The sequence below is a fragment of the Hipposideros armiger genome, unplaced genomic scaffold (assembly GCF_001890085.2).
Source record: "Hipposideros armiger isolate ML-2016 unplaced genomic scaffold, ASM189008v1 scaffold_70, whole genome shotgun sequence".
In the NCBI taxonomy this organism is placed as follows: Eukaryota; Metazoa; Chordata; class Mammalia; order Chiroptera; family Hipposideridae; genus Hipposideros; species Hipposideros armiger.
Window position 1 is genome coordinate 2567220 of NW_017731420.1, and position 22036 is coordinate 2589255.

General features: G+C 40.3%; 1 protein-coding gene across 5 annotated transcripts in view; it reads left to right on the forward strand.

Annotated features, from left to right (window-relative positions):
* The window catches only part of VPS13B (vacuolar protein sorting 13 homolog B), an 810211-nt gene that overhangs the window by 761640 nt on the left and 26535 nt on the right, over positions 1–22036 (forward strand). For all 5 annotated transcript variants that reach the window (XM_019642536.1, XM_019642534.1, XM_019642538.1 and 2 more), the window contains exons 50-55: positions 962–1150; positions 3554–3700; positions 5475–5758; positions 8077–8204; positions 8410–8609; positions 20988–21106. In XM_019642536.1, coding sequence (XP_019498081.1) covers positions 962–1150; positions 3554–3700; positions 5475–5758; positions 8077–8204; positions 8410–8609; positions 20988–21106 — 1067 coding nt within the window. The remainder of the gene's footprint in view (positions 1–961; positions 1151–3553; positions 3701–5474; positions 5759–8076; positions 8205–8409; positions 8610–20987; positions 21107–22036) is intronic.

Genomic DNA, 22036 nt, shown 5'->3' on the forward strand with positions numbered 1-22036 from the left:
GATGTCTTTTCTTGCCCATCAGCAGTATTCATGCTTGAATTAGCATTAAATGTGATAACTTGTGCTAGGTACATTCTCATTTCCATTGTGTACGGGATATTTGACAAGCATTAGAATTGGCCTCCTCTGGAAATATTAAGAACATAGAGCTATAGTCTGTGCTAACCTACCCCCTAGGTATCTTTGCGGTTCTTACAGATACCTGCAAGGTGGGTAAGAGTTGAGGATCATTTCTGTCAAGACCCCTTTTCCTTTATACATGGACGTGACTATCCATAATCATGATGCCCATCCAGTGGTTGACAATAATAACATGGAATCATTACTAACACAGGGGAGAAAACCTAATCGCAAAACAAAATTTCACAGGAAGATTTTTGTATTCCATTACAAGAGAATTTTCTTGATAAGGCTAGCTCATTTTTAAAAGGCACATAAATCTGTAACAAAATAAAGTATAAGGAACTCCTAAATAAAATGTTTTCTTAATAGAGAACAATTTGCGAATTCCTTTTTTCTTTCTTTATTTTTAGCTCCAGTTAATAAATATCTTTATTCAATGGCATTTTTCCTTTTCTTTTTTAATAATCAGATGAAGTAACTGTACAGAATTGGAATGTGTCGACCTACATGGACCTAATGTTACGCATTATTCTTTTGTCAAATAAAATGAAACCTTCAGTTTTTAAGCTTTTGGTATTTATATAGTAGTTACAGTTTGGGTTTGGGTTTGGGTTTCTTTTTCCCTCTTTAATAAATATGAATCCCATCATGAATCAAAGAAACCATTGGGATATAAAATAAAATGTGCATTGCCATTAGAAAAGAAAGAAAAAACCATAATGGGATATGGTTGCCTAAATGACCTATTATAGAATATAAAAAAAAAATTTCCTGTGAATTGAGGTAAAAATGTCAAAGATAAGAAAAACACTTTATAATAGAGGCATTATTTTTCCAGGAAGCTTTTCAAATCGGAATATACTGGGCAAATACAAACACTGTGCACAAATCAGTAGCAATTAAACTGGTCCATAACCTGACATCTCCAAAGTGGAAGGATGGAGACAATGGTGAAGTTGTATCATTGGATGAAGAAGGGTTTGTAGATGCTGAAATAAGACTTGGTGCTTTCCCAGGACATCAGAAGGTAGGATCAAAGTCTGTGTGGCTCAGAAAAACAGCATGCTACCCCCTCAACCTGTCTAACGCAAAGCTACCCTTTTCTCTTTTAATCCCTTTTTGTTATTACTTGTTCTACACGATTTATAACAGTGCAACACATGATTTCTTAGACCTCTCTGTTTTACAGGGGTTTTTTCCTTTACCAGTGATAAAAGCTGTGTCACATAATTTATCCAATAACTGTTCTAGTTCAGAACACTCAGCAGTCACTTGATTTATCATATGGGTTTGGGGGCGTGGGGGATGAACTTATTCCAAAATATCTACAAACTGTTCTTGGCCTCCTTTTTTTAGAGCAAGAAGTAGAGTTACTAACATTCTGAGCACTGGATGAAAGGACAAAGGCTCCTGCAACAAAGGGTATATTCCTGGAAAGGGCACCCTGAGCAAAATGTGGGCCCGTCTGATTTTCCCATAGAACCAGTGTTCTACGAGGAAGTTGTATTCTTGAACAGGGACTGGTACCCTATTTTTAAAGATATGAATACAAAACACATACTTAATCGGTTATTAATGAAATACAAATGTTGTATACTTTTCAGCACAAATCTTTTTTATGAAAACCAGTCTGTGAAAACCAATTAAGTTGAATAATACAGTAACACATTACATTAAACTGTATGTATGAAAGTACACTATCATATTGTACCATTTAGAGGCCTCATGCTGTACTTAATAATATCTTCATTATTTTAGCTGTCCCAAATCAGAAAAAGAAGGGATACTTCATCAGAGTAGTATAATTCAGAATGACCTTTCTCTGGGAAAAAGTTAGATTTTGACAGGCATCTTTGAAGAGCCTCTTCAGAAAAGTTAGGGTCACTTGGTGACTTTTTAAAAATAAATTTCCCTGATACAAAGAAGTTGGTCTTTCTTCAATATTCAAGGCTGGTATCCATTTCCTCAAAGTTGTCTGGGCAGCACATGTTTATGCTGTGCCGGCCAAAATACTGTAACATGGGTGTAAATGGCAAAGAGCTGTAAGCATGAATCACCCAGAGTTGAATAGTTGTAAATTGAGAACTACCATCAAAACCTGGAAAAAAAATGTTATGATGTACCGTCAAACACCCAGTGCCCCCAGTACCTCACAGAGTAGTCACAGCAAGTGATGAATAAATGTCTGTGAATGAATGAATGAATGAACTGTTGGAAAATAATACTATATTTTTTTTTATCTCACATTCTTTAGCAGTGATTCTCAAACTTTTTATTCTCAGGACCCCTTTACACTCTTAAAACTTACTGAGGACCTCCAAAAACCTTTTGTTTAAATGGGTTATATCTACTGATATTTATCAATTAGAAGTTTAAATGAAAAAATTTTAAACACAAGAATATACATACATTCCATTAGTCATGAGAGCAATGACGTAATATGTCGTATAACCTCTGGAAAACGCCACTGTACACTCATCAGAGAATTTGAGTGAAAAAGACAAATAGCATCTTAATATTATTATAAAAATAGTTTTGACCATTGGACTCCCTGAAAGGATCTCAAAGACACCCCCAAGGTTCCCCAGACCACACTTTGAGAACTGCTGTCCAGATATTACCACTTGCTAGATGGGTATCTTGAGGCAAGTGGTATCTTCTCTGTGCATCAGTTCCTCATATAACATGGTAAGATAATGAGGTGATACATGCAGTGACGAAGAGCAGCACCACGGAACCAGACTGTATGGTTTCCCACCCCAACTAGACCCTCTCTGTATTTGTGATCTTGGACAAGCTACTTAACTGCTTTGTGCCTCATTTTCTTCTTTTACAAAATGGGGATAATGGTGGCTACACCGTGTGGGTGTTGAGAGGGTTCTGTGAGTTAATATACATGAAGTACTTAAAGCAAGTGCACCACAAGAAGGAAATATATGAGAGTCAGTCATTATGTTTTCTTCATCATCATTATTAAAGTTCTCAGAACTCCCCTTGGTCCACAATAGGCATTCTGTGAAATGGCTGCTATGAAGTGCATGAGGAAGAGGAGGAGGAGTTTTTAATTGAATTCTTTATGTTGAAAAAGACGAATGGCATCTGTTTACATATAAGTGCTTTATAAACAAATATTTTGTGAGGGAATTGGTTAAATGACTTGAAAGCAAGTCTCTCTATCTGTCACTATACAGTAGTAGCAAAAGTAACTGGTTTGCTAAAGTAACCTGTGGTAGAGTAAGTAGCCCCTTTCAGGGGCCAGGACATTTTTTAAACTGGAAGGGGACTCTATTAAATACTCTGAAACAAAAGGTAAAATTGGTACTGTTCTAGGCAAACCAATAGATAAAATAACCTTTTAAAAATAATCAAAAGAGATTTTTATATGACTTACAAGATTTTAAAAATTATTCTTTCCTCAATTGTTTTGCAGTTATGTCAGTTCTGCATCTCCTCCATGGTACAACAGGGTATACAGATTATTCAGATTGAAGACAAGACTACAATAATCAATAATACACCATATCGAATATTTTATAAACCACAGTTACGTGTCTTCCAACCCCATTCTGGAAAGGAGGTAAGCAATTCATAACATGATGGGTTTGTCTTAAGTTTTGATAATTTACAATAAATAGGATCGCCTTTTTTTTAACCTAGAACAAATAACAAGCTAGCACTGAATACAGGTGAAGAGAACCCGTTTATTATTGCTTTAATTAAAACCATGAGAGTCACAGTCGGCGCTTCCAAGGTAATTAATGAGCAGAAACACTACAAAGCGGCAGATCCGGACACACTGCCACATTAGTGCTGCCTGCGTCCCATCTGCTCGGAGGCTGCATCACACTCTTCTAGCACATGCACTGAACCAAAGCCCCCCCAGCAGGAACGTGGTCCTGAGGACTGGCTCCCACGTCTCATGGGAGAGACCATCTGCCTCCCAGGCCGCCTGCCTGGAAGAGTCGTGTGGGCCAAAGGCCGGGCCCCAGCTGAGCTGTGGATGTGGGAGCGCTGAGCTTGTATCCGCAAGGAGCGTTCATGTGAAAATGCACCAGCTCATCTGTGTTAACATCTCGATTCGATGGCAGAATGTGCAGAAGATAAATCCAAAAAGGGTTTTTGATTCAGTTCGTTATACAATTAAAATGAAGTTATATTTAGAGGGAAAGGAGACATTTTAAAGGAACTTAAAAACAGAATATGCTAAGTGGTGTGTGTTTGCTTTATGATATTGAAAGTATCGAAGGTCAGGGCTTTCCACACTGACAGTCCTTCATCTGAAAATGCACGTAATTGCGTGTTCCTTGCAGGTTTTTTATGATGGTTCAACGAGATAATATGCTTACAAAGGCTAGGCATTCAGAGATGACAGTTCGCAGCAGCAGCCGTGGCAACCCCACCATCACAACGAGCTCCTCATTGGGTTGGCCCCCTGGAAACAAGGGAAGGCCCACTTCTTCCCTGCAATGAGGAGGGTTCTCTCTTCACCCCAACCCTGCTTCAGGCAGCGGTGGGAGCTTTTTAAAGATTTGGTAACCCCTAGCCTCTCAGGCAGAATGCGTGGGACAGAGGGCTGGGGACACCGAACAGGAGGCGGGAAGCCTGGCTTTTGGCCGCGCTTTGCCACTCGCTGGCGTTGTGATTTTGGACAAGTCACCAGCTCTGTGGAAAGCAGCCCTCTTTGCTGTGAAAGAGGAGACTCAAATAAATTATCTCTAAAGGTCCTTTTTAAGTTTAAAATTCTGAGACTCTCTAATGAGCCAGAAACCTTGTGGAATTCCAACTGAGAGTTGGGATCAGCTTCCTCCTCCCTCAGAATGAGACTTCAACAAAATTTGTCTTCTGAGCTCCCAGTTCACTGTTCTGTATCTCATTCAGAGCTCTTCTTCCCAAGCCCCGCCCCCCAGGGTGCCACGCCCTTTCAGTTCAGCCACACCTGTCCAAGCGGACTCCCTCCCCAACACCTGGCATTTCTACCCCTCTGGCATCTGAGAGAGTGCGGAATCCTAACCACTAGACCACCAGGAAAATGATACCCCTCTGGCGTCTGGATTTTTGCAATACCTGAGGGACATTGAGAACTTTGCATCACCTTTTAAATTACCCAGCTCTATCATGTTTCATTATGCCTAGAAAAGCAGACCCTACTCTCACTGATTGTAATTGTCTCATTAGGGCGTTCTCATGGGGACAGGATTTCTAATATTCCCATGCCCCTCCCCCACAACTTGGCCACCTCCCGATTATACATGGTTATGGTTTTTGAGAAGCTGTGCTTTAAAGAGCTTAATCTCTCTGTATCACTATAGTAAATGTGCTCTCTCTGCATTGTCTTTTTTTTTTTTTTTCAGTATTTTCACGTTCCAGACAGTGCTCCTTTCAGCATTTGCCCGGGCAGCGAGCGGCCTCCTGTGAAATCCAGCTCCCTTCCTTGCTGGGACTTAGTGCCTGACATCAGTCAGTCAGCACTGGATGCATCTCTGCTTCAGAAACAGATCTCACTGGCCTTTTCTCCGGCCGGTGGTGCCGACAGCTCCCACTGCTGGAGCCTGCCAGCTATAGTTCAACCAGAGTTTCCCCGACAGAGTGTGGCAGTACCCTTCGGGAACTGTAGGGAGAGTGGACTCTGTACCAGGTATTTTACATATACGTGAATGCCTTTCTGTGCTGGTCACTATAGCTGTTCATGAAGGTGCCAAGAGAGAAGGAAGAGTTGCCATGCTCACCATATGTAAAGCTAGGTTTTCTATTTTTAATGGCTTCTAGACATTGTCTGTAATAAGGCAAATGTTATGATCATGTGTGGGTTGCCCCCGTCTACTACTGATGAGATTTTTCCCTTATGCAGCTTATCCTGGGAGGAAATCGTGGTGTTTGTACTATAGAATGATAGCAGTACATCATAATGAAAAGATTGCCGTCTTTTATGACTTCTTAGCCTCTGTCAAAGACTGAGAAATAAGGGTTAAAATATGACAGTCAAGTTGGAAAATCATTTTCTTTTCCCATATTTTACTTTTACTTCAAAATAGAATTTGTCTCAAGAAGGCATTAAGAGAGATAACTTAGATAAACACAAGTCACAGAAGACCCTGTTCTGTGGTTGTTCTTGCACGAAAGTTACTCCAATTACCGATTACCAGTTATGCAAATAACAACCACAGAATCAAGCCAGAGACATGTAATGGTTTGTTCATACTGGACTTTTATTTTGTGGTTCTTTTGCATGCACCATGTCCTCTCTGTAGCTGTCAGGAATAACTTATTTATGGTATCTGTAAAAAGTACAAAAGAAAACATATTGTGACCTTATGAGAGGTACCTTATTCTTGTGATTATGAATTTATAGACTGAGATTTTAGCCTTTCTAACTTTGTGATGTATACAGAGATTTCTAGTAGTAATATTTTAAAAGAGAACTTCCTAACTCATATTACCCATAATAGTAAGGCCCTGTTCCCTACATACACCCCTTCTTCCTTCATGACATTCACAAACATCCCTGATTTTATAAACACTTTTCATCTCCAACTTTGGAGAGGAGTGGTTATTCTGGTTGGAGAAGTTAAGTGTGATGAGTTTAGGGAAGTATTTTTTGAAAGTGACATGAACCCATGTCTAAAATACAAAACTTGTTTTTAAAACTGAAAGACAAACTTGTAAATTTTTATTTGGCAAGTGTTTAAAATTCTAAGAATTATAAGATATGATTTCATTAAAATAACAATCTTATCCTTAAATATTAAGCTAGATATTAGATTAAAAGTACACATCTGTTAGTTCTGGCCCCCAGCTTTCTTGGCTATCAGAAAAAAACTTCTCTGAGGTTGGCTTGCCCCGCTCTTTTAAAATTAGGCTACAAAAAGAACTTGGGTGTTACTCTAAGAGCTGTACTCTGAAAGTGAATTCATTTCCTGCTGCCCCATCTCCTCCTCTCTCTCGTCCCCTCAGTCCAACAGTACACATTTGGTGGTGTTATTAATATGATTTCCCCAAGTGCTAATGGACAATTCACTTTGGCATTTCAGACAAATACAGTCTTCAGGAAGGACTCACACTGGTGAACATGATAAATGGCAAATGGGAAATTCTTTAGTGCATTCTTAGTGCCTTTTAAAAATTAGCATAAATTGAAGGCTGCATTTGGCAAATATCTAATTTCTTTGATTAATTTGATTAATTTGAAACATCAATCTGTGTAATTTAAACTTCAGAGAGAATGTTTTTCCTGCTTTGATATGAAATATTGTTTGGTAGTCTACAGATCTAAATCGGAACATTTCTCTCGCTCCATGGAGGGCAGCCTGTGCCCACACAGCAGTCCTTCTAATGCCAAATAATACACCTTTGCTGTTGGTAGTCAAAATGGAGTTCCTATAAAGTATGATGATTGTGAAAATGAAAAACAAACATTATGAGCCTACCTACCTTAAAGAGAGAAAGAGAGAGAGAGAGAGAGAGAGAGAGAGAGAGAGTGCGAGAGCGCCAGTACCCAAATTCTCTAGTAGTCCTTCTAAAAGCACATCAGTGCCTCCTTTGCCAAAATTTACCAGGCACTCTTGAGGAAGAAGGCGCCCTATCTGAAGATTTTAAGGCACATATATGCATTAAAAGAAACAGCAGGAGGAAAGATTAGCACAAGGTTAGCTGCAATTCTCTCCGGGTGGTAGAAGTTATGGTTTTTTTCTTTTAAATAATTTTTCACATTTTAAAAATATTATATGATAAATATATATTAATGTTTTCGGGAAAAACAATCAGTAAACCTGTAATTAGTATATGGCAGTTAATAGATGAAAGGATGGCCTCCTTTCTCTGGAAAACATTTCCTCTGATTTTAAGAGAAGGTGTTATAGAGCTCTGAATATTGCAAATTTAAATAAACTGTACCAGGAGGGAAAGCAGTCATTTCTTTCTAACCCATTTCTGTCATTTGATTTGATTCCATTTTAGGGCAATTGCACTGACATATCAAGAACACTTTGGAGTGACTTACTTAACCCTCTCAGAAGACCCTAGTCCTCGAATAATTTTCCACAACAGATGTCCAGTGACAATACTTATAAAGGAAAATATTAAAGGTAGATTGAATAGCATCAATTTTAAATAATACAAAACCTATATTTTTTCTCTGGAGGCGTTTGACTTAGTATTAATAGTTATCTGTGATCCTGGGAAGAATGTTTAAATAAAAGTATTATTCATTCCTTTCTGAGTTTTTCCTGCCACGCTGTTTAATACATATCTTTGTCTGCATATGCATTTTGTTTTTTTTGTTTTTTATAGATATTCCGAAGTTTGAGGTTTATTGCAGAAGAATTCCTTCTGAGCGCTCAATTCATCATGAGCTATATCATCAGATTTCCAGTTATCCAGACTGCAAGACCAAAGACTTACTTCCTAGCCTCCTTTTGAAAATAGAATTGCTGGGTGAAATAACGACTGAGTGGAGCGATGCCATTGACATCAACAGCCAGGGAACACAGGTCAGTGAGCCGCATGTGTCCCTGCCAAGGCCCAAAGGAAAATTCCCTTTTCCCAGGTCGATGGTTGTCTATTTTTAAGCATAGTTTTCTAAATGCCGAACTTCCTGTGTCTGTGTGAGTGGGTGTTTATCTGTTTTTATATCCTCGTTATGTTATAAATTCTCAAGTACAGGCATGTATCTACAAAGTGTACTATACTGTTTACCAGAGAGGAGCTCTTAGTAAAAGCAAGTCCACCTTGGGTCTAATACAAGGTCAGAAATGACATACAATTGTTGGACTTCTCTACATAGAAGCTAGTCCAACGGGCCAGAGATTAGCACAATCATAATGCCAACCCTAGATTAATTCCCTCTTTTGAAAGTTTACTAATTTTAAAATATACGGGTTTGTCCTAGTTGTACATAAAATTCTGCAAATGTAAGTACACTTTTAAAAGCCTGACCAGATAAAATGTCCTGCTTTGTCTCTGTCTTACTCTGGATGTTGGTAATATTATTTTTGTTGAAAATGGCATATGAACCTAGCATTTTGTTTATGCTGTACTTAAGAATTACCATTTTAAATATATAATTCAGTGGCATTAAATACATTTACCATGTTGTACAGCCGTCACCACTATTTCATCACCCCAAACCAAAACTATGTACCCATTAAGCAGTAACTCCCCATTCTCCCCTGCACTCAACCCCCGGTAGCCTGTGTTGCATTTTCTGCCTCTGAATTTGCATATTCTAGGCACCTCATATGAGTGGAATCAAACAATATTTGCCCTTTTGTGTCTGGCACTTACAGTAATAATAGTAATTGTCATTTAATAATCATTAACTGTATGCCAGGCATTGCGCTAAGCACTTCACATTTGATCTTATCAAACCTTTACAAGATAGGACTGTCATCTCCATGTGACAGAAGTGAACACTGAGACCTTCAGAAGTAACTCGGCCTGGTTCCCACGTGCTGTAAGGGAAGGGCCTGGGCTTTGATCCGGACCTGCCTGAGTCCAGAGCGTGTGCTCTTAGCCACTATGTTATGAATGCTGCATCCTTACCTGGGACTCCTCTCTTCTTCCCCAGTTCTCCTGGAACATTCTTTCTCATCTCCCAAGAGATTCTCTCTCTTCACACCTGTGACCTCTTCTCCCCAACCCCAGGACCCTCTATGCTCATCGAACATTTGTGACATTTATAACTTTAAATAATTTCTTGCTAAGTCAAGAATCCTGACAGTCAGATTCCTGCCTTGTTCATCCTCAGCCTACAGCAAGTACCTGTCAGCACAGTAAGATCTTAATAAATATCAAATGAATAAGTGAATGAATGAATGAGAAGATTAGGTTACCAAGAAAGATTATGTAAAGGAGAAAAAAAGGTTCCCAGGCCTAACCTTGGGAGACTCCACGTGTAAGTTTAGTGCAGCAAAGGACGCTGAGAAGGAAGTAGCAGAGGAGCAAGAGAACCTGGGCAGCGGAGCCACAGGAAAGCTCCCTGATGGGAACGTTTACAGGGAAAGAGGGAAGTAAGACAGCAATTAAATTCCAAGTTCAGAGTGAATGCAAGAGAGGGACTGGAGGAACAAGTGAAGATTGTTCTTTTAAGGAACGTGCCCATGAAGCAAATGAGATCAGTGGGAGGAAGCTCTCTTTCTATGCTGTAGGAGAGGAATCAGTCAGTCAAGGAGAAGTGGAAAACATGAGCTAGGGGTTTCCCAGAGAGACAAGCCCAAGGCCCAGGAAGTGTAATTCTACTTGAACAGAAGGGCCATGTCCTCCTGTCTGACAGTGGAAAAGAGGTTGGGATGGGCACAGGTGTAGGCAGAGATATTTGGAGGGATGGGGCTCGGACAATGGAGTGAATTGACAGTGGCCTTAAGTTTATTGTAAAGTGTGAAACGAATCATCTGTGAGAGAGAGATGGAAAGGGGTCGAGGCCTGGGGAGAGCAGTAGCTGTGGAAACAGCTGCAGGACATGGCCAGGGACAGTTGCAAGAGTGGCTGAGCAGCCTGGAGGGCACACTCACCATGGAGACCTGCGTTTGCAGTGGCCCCAAAACACCCAGAGGTGTGAGTGCTCGTTTGACGAACAATGAAAATCTGCTGAATCTGTACAGCCTCCGGGAGACATTCCTGGTCTCATTAATTTACAAAATAAATACTGCAACTTACTAAGTGTCCCTGAATTCCCCTGCATCAGTTTGAAGATTTTTTGACACCTTGCTTATATATGTCTAGGGACTTCTTTACAATAGGCATTCTGCCTGCCAAACCTTATTTCGGGGATTCCCATTCACTCTAAATTTCCTCAAACCTTTGTAGTCAGGGATACTTCAAAGCTAAGAAGAGGTACCCTCTCCCACCCGCACCCTTATCATCCCTGGTCTGAGGACCCAGCAAAGTGTCATGTTCCCATTAATCTTGGCAGAGCTGTGTGCCATATGTCCTGCAGACCATGGTCTACTTCCTATTCTGCAGGAAGATTTGTTTCAGACCCTCACCGACATCTCCTCAATAATACACCAGGGAATATAAATCACTGGGGAGTGAAGGGCACTGTGTTCTCTGATGAAAGGAAGCAGCTCTTATGTAGGAGTGAGTTTGTCTTCCAGGAGCCTTTCTTCAGCCCTGGTTCTCAGTCACATGATGTGAATTTCAAAACTAATCTAAAAAAAACAATTAAAACACCATAAAATCCCTATTATGCCACCAGGAAGAAAGCTCCTTTAGTTTTTGTCAGTCATACAGATGCCCCTGCCTTGGTTTTGTAAATAGGACAGCATCATGTTGTCTAATTTTGAAATGGAATATGGAAGGGAATATGCAGAAAATAACTTTATAATCAAACAAAGTATTCTTTGCATCAAGAGTTATCGGGAAGATGTGATAGCATGTAGGCCGCAGAATTCTGATTGTGAGGTTGGTGTGGGTTTTCTGGGGTTGTATCCCTGACTCATGCCTGGTTAGAAGACATCTCAGCCAGAGTCCTGGAAGTGGCAACTGGTGCTCTTCTCCATAATGTGACAGTGGGTGCTAGCCTGACTTTAGGGGGGAAAAAATCTTTAGATTCTCAATAAATAAGTAAAGGCATAAAAAATAAGTTTACCTTGATAATTTTGCATAATTCTGTTGCTATCAGGGAAATAGTTTAGAATATCCTATCATAGTGTGTGGTATTTCAATTTCTAATAGAAACCTTATGCAACATTCTTTTGAAAAATTCAACACAAAAATGTACAAAGAAAACGTAGTAACCATTTTAACTAAGACAAACATTATGAAGCATGATTTAGTCATTCAATCAACAAATACTGATTTCCAATATACGCTGGACATTATAACTTGGTGCTGGGACTACATAACATATAGTGAACAAAAATGGAATCCAGCACCTGCCCTCGAGAAGCTTACCTGTGGAGAAGATAGATAATAAGCAAGAATCACATAATGTATATGAGTCAGAGCTATGAAGGAAAGGTGCAGTTGTGCCATTAGCGGATACAGCAGACTAGCATGAGAGGCCAAGGAATGCATGTCTGGGAAAGAGACCTGCATCTGTCTCTTCAAGGAAGAACGGGCATTAAGTAGACAAGAGCGCGGGAGATGTTCCTGGACACAAAGAGAACATTTGAAGCTTTGGGGCTGAGAGAGTGAACGTGGTCCTTTCAGGGGTCTGAATGCCAGGGCGGCCGCAGTGCACGATTAAGGAATTCAGGGCCAAAATGGGCAAGGTCCTGTATCTCCAGTCGAGGATTTGGTTTTTATCATAAGAGCCATGGGCAGTCATTGGTCTGTTTGTGAAAAGCAGTTTCTGAGCCATTGAAATAGCAGAGAAGAATGAGCAGTTTGACCCCCTAAAAGCAGATTAAAATGATCCCTTTACAGGTGACTTCTCATCTAAAAAGCTCCAGTAAATGCTCATGATCTTGGACTTGTAGAAGTGTGTAGTGGGGTCAGTGTCCTTGCCATTTTCTCCTCACATCGTGTGTGGGTGTGGGGGAGGGCGAAATAACAGTCCTGCATGTTTATATAGCTCTGTACCATTTACAAAGTGCCTTCCCATCCACAGTCTCCATTCTTTCACTCATTTATTCCACAAGATTTTATTGAGGACCTACCAGGGGCCAAACCTTTTGCCCTGAATAAGGCATAATTCCTGCCTTCAAGGACCTGAGTAACTAAATTAATGCAGTCAAGTGTTTTAAGTCCTAAGATAGCCTTTGTATCACCACAAAAATTCTAGGATAGAGCAGTAATTTTTATGGGTTGGGGGGAGGGGGGTGTTCCTTGTTTTTTGCTTTTTACTGATGAGACGGTTCAGCTAGGTAGTTTATAACTAACTAAGCAGGATCAGGCTGGAACCTAGACCTGCTCACATGTGGGTCCGTCTTGTTTTTCCTACACCAAGCTCAGATCGCTGTCTGCCCTTTGGAGTCCTGCCCTGGCTACAGATATTGCTACCTGAAAGCTCACGAAGGCACAGGCTAGAAGAGGTTTTCTAATTTTCCCCTTTTAGTGCGTGCAAGAGTCCCTTCCATGACCTCATATCTCAGAAAACTCCCAGAGTCATAAGCATGGCTTATTCCAGCAGTGACTGTAAGAACGTGTCTGCTTGTATCAGGCTGAAAACTGTCCCTCTTAGCATCCAGTCATTCATCCTTGTTTTGCCCCCTGGGGCATCGCAGATTATTTACTTCCCCTTTAACAGCAACACTACAATTATTTGAAGGCAGCTTTGACATCTTCTCTAAATGTTCCCTTATCCGGGCCAAACATTTCTGGTTCCTTGAATCATTCCTTCAGTAAATGTGATTTCCAGACCCATCACCACAGTTACCCTTGTCTGGACACACTAGTGTGTTATGTTCCCTTTTAAAAATCTGGCAGCTGGTATTACACACAGTATTCCAAGTGTGGTCTAACCAGCTATTACCTCCCTATGCTTCCATTAATAAAGTAGAAGATTGAGTTAGCTTTTTATTAACGAGCCCAGACTGTTTATTATTATTGAAACTTGTGGTCGGCCATATCCCCCAGGTCTTTATCATATGACTTGCTGTACAGTTGACTTTTTGAACCCAATGACGGGACTTTACATTTATCCCCAATAAATTAAATCTTGTTGCCATTGGCCTAGTCCAGCTTGTTGAAATTACTGTAAAAAAAAAAGTTATGATGCTATCATCCAACATACTAAGTATAGTAGCTTTATGTCATCTGTAGATGTGGTAAGCAGGCTTTCTACATGTTCATCTAAGTCTGTAATAAATATGTTGAACAGGACACGTCCAAGGTCTACATGCTGTAGTGAATCACTACACACTTCCCTAGTGCGTGGGTTCAATCAGCCACTAACACACCAAGGTCACTGTCATCTGGCCCACATTTCTTAAATAAGAAAATACATCTAAAAGCACTTTTTAAACTATATTGTATAAGATATTTCATATCTCACAAGAATATCATGAAACACTTTGGTAAGTGCCTTGATGAACTAGGATTTAAATGTGTGATTGGTCCATTTGGTGCAGATCAGACAGAGGTAGCCCTGAGCTTAAACTAATGCTTAAAGACCCCGGAGTCATTGTCCAAGATATCTTTAGCCTCCATTCAGGAATTTTTAATAGAAAAGAAGTCAACCCAAGTGAGTATCTGATTTTTAAAATGTGTAGTGCAGACACTATGGCTTCTTGTTCACTTCATTCACCTTCCCTGCACCCCGTATCAGGGCCACAGCAGATATCAACAAGTTGGTACCCACTTCTGAACATGTGCCAAGTGTCCTAGTCTGCACTCTTCTGTTTGTTTTGTATCTTCTGGTTGAGTCACAACTGCTTCCAAAGATAATCGGGAACAGGGAGTTCCCTAAAATATTTTTCAGTAAGTATACAGGAGGAAGAATTATACCTAGCACATCTACTACTTTCTTTTCATCCTTATGCAGTATTTTCTACCTTGATCACCTTAGAAATCTATCTCACTTCTTTTCCTCTCTGGGAGACCTAATTCATCCCATAGCTTTAGCTCCTATCACCAGTCACTCCCAGATAAACTATCTCTGCCCCAACATCCCTCCCGAGCTCCAAATACATATTTCCAACTACTCACGAGACATCTCTGCCTGAAAGACCTAGTTTAACTCAACTGCAGTGCTGGGATGCTTTATAACTATCTACCTCTGCTTATTATCCCTGGATTGTCACATATAACCTACAAGGGACAGTGAGGGGGAGGAGAGAGAGACTTTCAAGAATATTTTCAGTTATTTCCTATATGTCACCTTGTAACATATTTACTCAGTAAAATTCAACTGGTGTAATTTTTTTAAATATTGTTTGTTAGCTATAAATTAATAAATTATTAAAATATAACCATACATAGAAAAGCGCACATTATATTAAAGAGTTTCTTATTTGTAATTGTAGTAAAAGACAATGTACTAACTGGAAGGCAGGACCTAGACTTCTTATACCCACATACGGAAGAGAAAGTCTGTGTGCTCGAACACAGATTCAAATGGCAAAACGTAGAGTATCCCCCAAGTGTTTTGCGCTTAAAGTAGCACCTCTCTTACTATATGTTGCCTCAGGCCTTCCATGCACACCCGCACACTACGAGTGTGATGTGAAGAAAGTAAAAAGTAACTAAAACGACAGCATTGATCGGAACTGCCCAGCTCATTCGGCAATAACAAACAACTTAAAAAAAAATTCCCTTGGCCGTCAATCATTTAGTAACTCATTCTTTTTCCTACTCACAGAACAAACAAATTTCCTCCCCAGGGTTTGAACCAGTCACCACTTCCCACTGGAAATCCAGCACTTCTGAGTGATGCTCCGTTGGTCTGGATGTGATCCTTTCTTTCTGGAGACCTATGAATTCATCTGCTCCCCATTTCCCCGCCATTTTACAGGAAAGAATTGCAGTAACAGCCCCTCCACGTTGGAAAGAGGAAGAATGAGAGACATAGAGCAGCCTCTCATCCATAACAATTCTGAAATTTTCCTGGGCGCACATCGTGGGCTGTGTACCCTGGAAGCAGGGATAGACTTTGAGCCATTTCTGCTCTTGGAAGAGCTCCCTCCCCATTATTCTCCCAGTCCTTATATCTGCCCTGAGATCTTCCTTGGTCAAAACTGAAGCTTGTATGGAGTCTCGGATAATCCCAGTCTCTCTTAGTCTAGGTTCATGAGTTTTATTGGGTAGGAGTTATTTCTCAAAAACTCAGTAGACTTCTTATCTGTTTTATTCCAGGAGAATTCCATGTGTCAGTAACCACATCTGTGTTACTTTTTAAGACATGTGTCTATGCTGTCTTGCTTCCTTACCTCTCTCTGGATTTAAGAGAGCTTCTCTGGAAATGTTATACTCTTAATCTAAATGTTTCTCTGAGTCACTTTACCAGTTAGGAAATTTTGATAGGGAATATATGCATATACATAGCCCTCAGGCTGAGTATTAATCTGCCTTCATGTTCAAAGACAGAATCTCTTGCTGTTTGGAGTTTAAAAGCATTTCTAACTTTGCAAAGCCCTGAATTTCTGGAATCTCTGTGTTCTCTTTCATTTTTATTGTAAACTGACCAATTCTTTCCTGCGCTCATCTCTTCATAATACTTTGCCACCACAGTGATGTTGGTTCTAGGTGAGGTCATGGAGACGGCAGGGTCCAGGAATTTGGGACCTGCAAGCCTGACGTGAAAGGGCACTGAGTGGGGAAGTGGGCACGTCCCTGCTATTAGCTGGGAATGGTTCTCTGGCCCCTGGCTTCAGCTGCCAGGCCAGGGATCCTTAGACTGAGAAGTCCCCACGTCACTGCACTGTAGCTCTTACCTTGATGTTTATTCCTGCTGATTTAGGAGGTCAGTAAATCATTTTTTCCCAACACTCAGGAGCCAGGTTTCTTAGAAATTAATGTGCATACAAATCTCCTGGAGATCTTGTTAATATTCAGGTTCTGATGAATTAGGTCGTCAGTGAAGCCTGAGAGATTCCACACTTTAACCAGCTCCTTGATGGTGGACCCCCATTGGACCAGATGTTGCTGGTCTGAGGACCACACTTTGAGTAGCAAGGCTCTGGGTGCTCTTTCCTTCTTTATAGCCTGCCTACAACTGCCCACACTGTTGGGTGTAGTGAACACTGTTGATTCCTCACCGACATGCGCACCCCCCAGCTTCTGTCTGCTTTGCTGCTGATGGCTGACACGTGCAACATTTAGAGTATTTCCACTGGATGCTAGAGCCGTATCTCCAGTGATGAGAGCTAGAAATGCCTGGGAGTTCTCCACCTCTCACAGTAAGCCCTAGCCAATGGCTGACTCATGTGGAAATAGAAAAGCCCACCTCCTGTGTTCTGATGTGGTGCAGACTTGGAATTGTTACTCTCTAGAGCACCCGATGGGATCAGGCTGAGTTTGGAAACTCACCTGAAACCCCACCCTCGTTTGGCTTGTCCCTCCTGATCGTGTCTCCCCTGTGCTTTTCCTGGATCCCCTGGGGACACTTCCTTAAATAAATCGCTTCTCCATGAAAAATAATAATAATACATTGTCAGACACAGCCAATGGTAACCAACATACACTGCTAATGTTTTGTTTTCAAACCTCATCTTCTAGAGTTACAATTCTGTTAGGTTTATGATCTACCTCCCAAGTAATATCAGACAACAGTTTTACTAAATGTCTTGCCACTTTGTAACATGAACCTCAATTTCTGTAGCCTTCAATATCAATTTCTACTTTCATTAAGCTAAGGATTCATATTTTTGTTTTCTGCTAGAACCCTCCTTCTATCATCACTATCTGTATTAGTGAAGTCAGGTTAGGTTATACTGCCTGTCATAATTCTAGAATGTACTGCTTGCTCGTGCCATGTGCCCAGTGTTTGTCATTTCGGAGCTCTATTTTACAAATTCACTAAGGGACCCAGGCTGAAGGGTCCATTATCTTCCACCTTCCCCATTCTGACAAACCGTCCCAAAACTTGGAGGCTTGAAACCACAGTGATAAACTTCTCATGATTCTGAGCGTTTGACTGGGTGATTTCTGCAGGATAAGCCTGAGATCGCTGATGCAGCTGCATTCAGCTGGAGAGCTGGAAAGCCGGGCCATGTCCCACCATGTGGCCTTTTCTCCTTAGGAAGGCTAGCCCAGGCTTTATCACATGGGGGCAACAGGGCAAACCCCAGGAAGCAAGCTTTATCAAGCTGCTTCTTGCCTCATGTTTGCTGATCTCCCGTTAGCTGAAGAAAGTCACATGGCCAAACTTAGTGTCACTGTGGGAAGGGACAAAGGCATGGAACTGGTATATAAGTCCTTGATTGTATAACAATCTACCACAATCATCTAGAGCAGAAGTCAGTAAACTTTTTCTTTAATGTCTAGACAGTAAATATTTTAGGCTTTGCAGGCCATACTGTCTTTGTTACGATTTCTCAACTCTGCTGTTAGAGACAATATATGAATAAATTAGCATAGCTGTGTTTCAGTAAAACTTCATTTACAGTAACAGGCAGCAGATCAGATTTGGCCCACCACTGATCTGAAACATAAAGCCTTTATTTAGTCTCTGAGGTGGGAAGAAGGCTGGCTTTTTTATGCTTTCGCTCAGAAGTAACACGTCAATTCTGCCTTTAACCCATTGGCCAAAATTAATCACATGGCCATAGCTAATTGCAAGGAGGTGAGGTGTCTAATCCTGTCCTGTGCCTGGACAGAGAGGGCAGCTAGGCTGGGTGGACACTAGTCACAGGAGTCACATTAAGACGACGTCCATTCAGATCTTAATTATTGAGTACCAGGTACTCCTTATAAGCACTGAAGAAAATGGACACAAAACCATTGTCCTCATAAGCTTATACAGAAACCATGATGGCGAATACACTGAGAGGGATGCATATTATACATCTTTGCTCTGGAATTGCTAGTTATTTATTGTCTCATTATTTGTGCACTTGGCTTTTTCACAAACTGGGCTGTGAGCAACTTGAGGGCATGATTAGATCTTCTCAATGCCTAATACAGGTGACTAACTCTTAAGTACTCCTTAAGTATCAAATAATTGATTGAATGACTGAATAATCAAACCATCAGACCAAAGCAAGGATTTATTTTAAACTTCTAGGGGACCTGATTATAGGTGCCTAATTTCTCAGGCACTTAGTTACCTAACTCCCTAATCCCCAGAACTGCCACAGTACCAAAGGCCTGGCATCGTTGAGTTGTTTCTCTACATGTGAAAAGAGACAAGAATAGGCTCCAAGAATTAAAATCTATATTTCTTCCATTCTAATGGTGTGAAAGGGTCATCCAGCAAAAGTTTCTGCAGAGAAAGAAGTACCGTAACGGTTTAGGTTAATTTGCTTGCTTTCAATGTCCCTTGCACAGGTAACAGAAACCATCAACTTGCCTTATTGTTACCGTCTTAGAAAATACAAGTATCCTCATTTCATACTATCTGAAGATTAGTTTTTCCCTCTTCTGGTCCCTCCTTCCCTCCTTTGAGGGGTGGCAGTTCTGGTTTTTCACACTCTCTGCCAAAACCCTGGGATGTGCACTAAAGTTATGGACAGTCATTGAGAAAACGGACTATAGATGGGAGCATGGGCCTTGAAGAGGTTTGTGCCAAATAATAATCCCATGCCTGTAAGCCTTAAACAGCAATGGACTTACTTTACATATCATATAAAATAATGGCTTTTATAAACGTGAGTGTTTTTCAAAGAATGCCTATTTGTTTTAGGTTTGTGAGCTGAGCCATTATTAAGTTGGGCTATAGTCCAGATTTTATCACAGTCAAGTTCAGTTCTTACCTTGGAACCAATAGGGCAAATTCAGGATACAGTCTTTTGAAACAGATATTTTTACAAAGTAATCCATTGGGAAACACATCCGTAGAGAATACAGATTGACTCAACTCCTGCCCTCAAGAAGTTGACAATCTAGTGATTAATTAAGGCATGTAAAAATGTGACTGTAATACAAGCAATACTATTTGTGATCGAATAGAAACTGGGTCAAAGTACTATGGGAATGCAAGTGTAGGTATCATGCTGAGGAAAGGAATAGAAAAATTAGAGAATACATTCATGGAATAAAATCCTTAAACTGTATGTGCAAAGATACATAGGGCTTTGAAAGGACTTTATGGGGAAAAGCATATTCTAGGCACAAGGAAGGCTGAGGGGCAGACAGGGGCCTAAGAGGCACTAGTGGGAGAGCCAGTGGACCCTGAGGCTCTGATGACTGCCAGGCTGCAGGAGCTGAAGAGAGAGAGGAGGCCGAGATGACATCTAGGTGCCCTGGATGCTGAAGATGGTCAGGATTTCAGAAGGAGGAGCTATTGTACAAGAAAAAAGCCCAGTGACCTTGAAGTCAGTTCCAATTTGAGTCTGTGATTCTCTCTTGTGGTTCTGTGTACACTCTTTCTGCTAATTCTTCATTTGGTCAAAATTAGAATAAATTCATTACATGTCACGCAGGCACCTAGCTTTGTTATCCAGAAATTTTCAGTCTGTCTTATTTTGCTGTCCTAACAATAATAAGGGCCCAGACTTGGACTGAACCAATATTGCAAATCATCAGAATCAATGTTCCCAAACATAAGGAGGTTCTTGCCCCTGCCTTCAGGTAATGCTGGCTGTGAACATGATGTTCTTGGGGTTGTTTTTCAAATAGTTCTGCTCTGCTTTCAAATATTTATCCGTTTAAGCAACATTGGTATTTGTGGCTGAAAGGACATCTGTTCTGCTGGCCTGGCACCTGGCTTCTGAGATAGAACTTTTTTTAAGTCTTAGTCCACCTTCTCACACTAGAAATATTAATTTGGACTCCGAGCAGATGGCATTATCTAACCTTGTTACAAGTTATGGGAAGGACCTTGGGAGGATTATGACATGCCTTGTTGGTAAGTTTGGGGTAGGTTTTTGTGTCCCCAGCACAGAAGAGTTTCCTTGTGGTAGTAAGTCAACACTCAAGAGCCTGCCAGTTTTTTGCTCATTGCATTTCAAGTCCTGAGTTTTAGAGGTTTTTTTCTTTTTCCCAGAGATTCACACGCACGCATAAAGCTCGCCCGTGGCTGGGCTCCAATCCTTACAGAGTTATTTGCCAATTCCAAAGAAGCAGAGAATGAAGACACTTATGCCCCGGCATCCATCATTGTTTTTTTTCCAATGAATCTTACAGCTGGATATTGAAAAATATGGATTTGATCTTTCTTTCTTTTTTTTTCATCTCAAGTCAGCTGAATAGCCTGTACAGATGGATACAAAGAAATATAACCAGGAAGTGTTTGTGGTATTGAATCAGAACTTGAGACATTTAAAGTCAGCCATTTCAGTAGTGTTTCTTATTTCTTTTTAATCAGATTTTGAATATTCTTTTTGCAGGTTGTGTTCCTGACTGGCTTTGGCTATGTATATGTGGACATTGTCCATCAGTGTGGCACGGTCTTCATCACTGTGGCCCCAGAAGGAAAAGCAGGACCTATTGTAACCAATACCAACAGGTAGGTTTAATTATTATCCCAGTAGCAGTATAGTAAGCTTTCCACTAGGAAGTTGTAAACCTGTTATTTACCATGCTTTGTCATCCCTATATGTACATTAAAGCTTTTGGTAAAGTACTGTGTAATCAATCAGGATATGGTTATTAACACTAAATCATACCTAAACCAGGTAGCAATCTATCATCTTACTTGGGTACCCCTGCGACTTCTTCTGTGATAAGTTTAACATACTGATTTACAAACTAAGGCGTGCATCTTAACATTATACATTATCATTTGCGTGAAATACAAATTTAATACTTCTGTATCCACATGACAACCTAGTAATTAGTAATTCTAGTAATTAGTAATTAGACTTAGCAGTGAGAGCTACATCAAAAATAAATTCGCCTCTTAAAGCCACATTTCCCCCCTTCAACCTGAATGTTGCCATCAGGTTTTGCAAACATGAGCCAAAGAGTTAATATCCTTAATTTAAAAGAACTCATATAATGTAGTAGGAATACTATTAAGATAGATTATCCTTCCAAAAATAAAATAAGAACTATCAACATGAACAGAAAATTCTAGAGAGAGGAAATAGAAGTAATCAAAGAAATGAATACTTAAACAGATATTACTTACCAAATTAACAATTATGTTCCATCACATACAGTCCTAGTGGAAGTGTAAATTGTTACCATTTTCTGGAATATTAAGAGCTTTAAAATCCCTTTGGCTTGGAAATTCCAATTTTAAGAATTTAAGAGCTAAAGCAATAATTAGAGAAGCAGGCAAAGACATATGCAGAGAGATATTTATCACATTGCCAACTATAATTGCAAAATATTTAGAGTACAAATGCCCATTGATAGGAAAATAGATGATACATAAATGGTATAGCCACAGAAAATAGGCTTAGAGGATTTTAGTGGAATAGAAAAATTCATA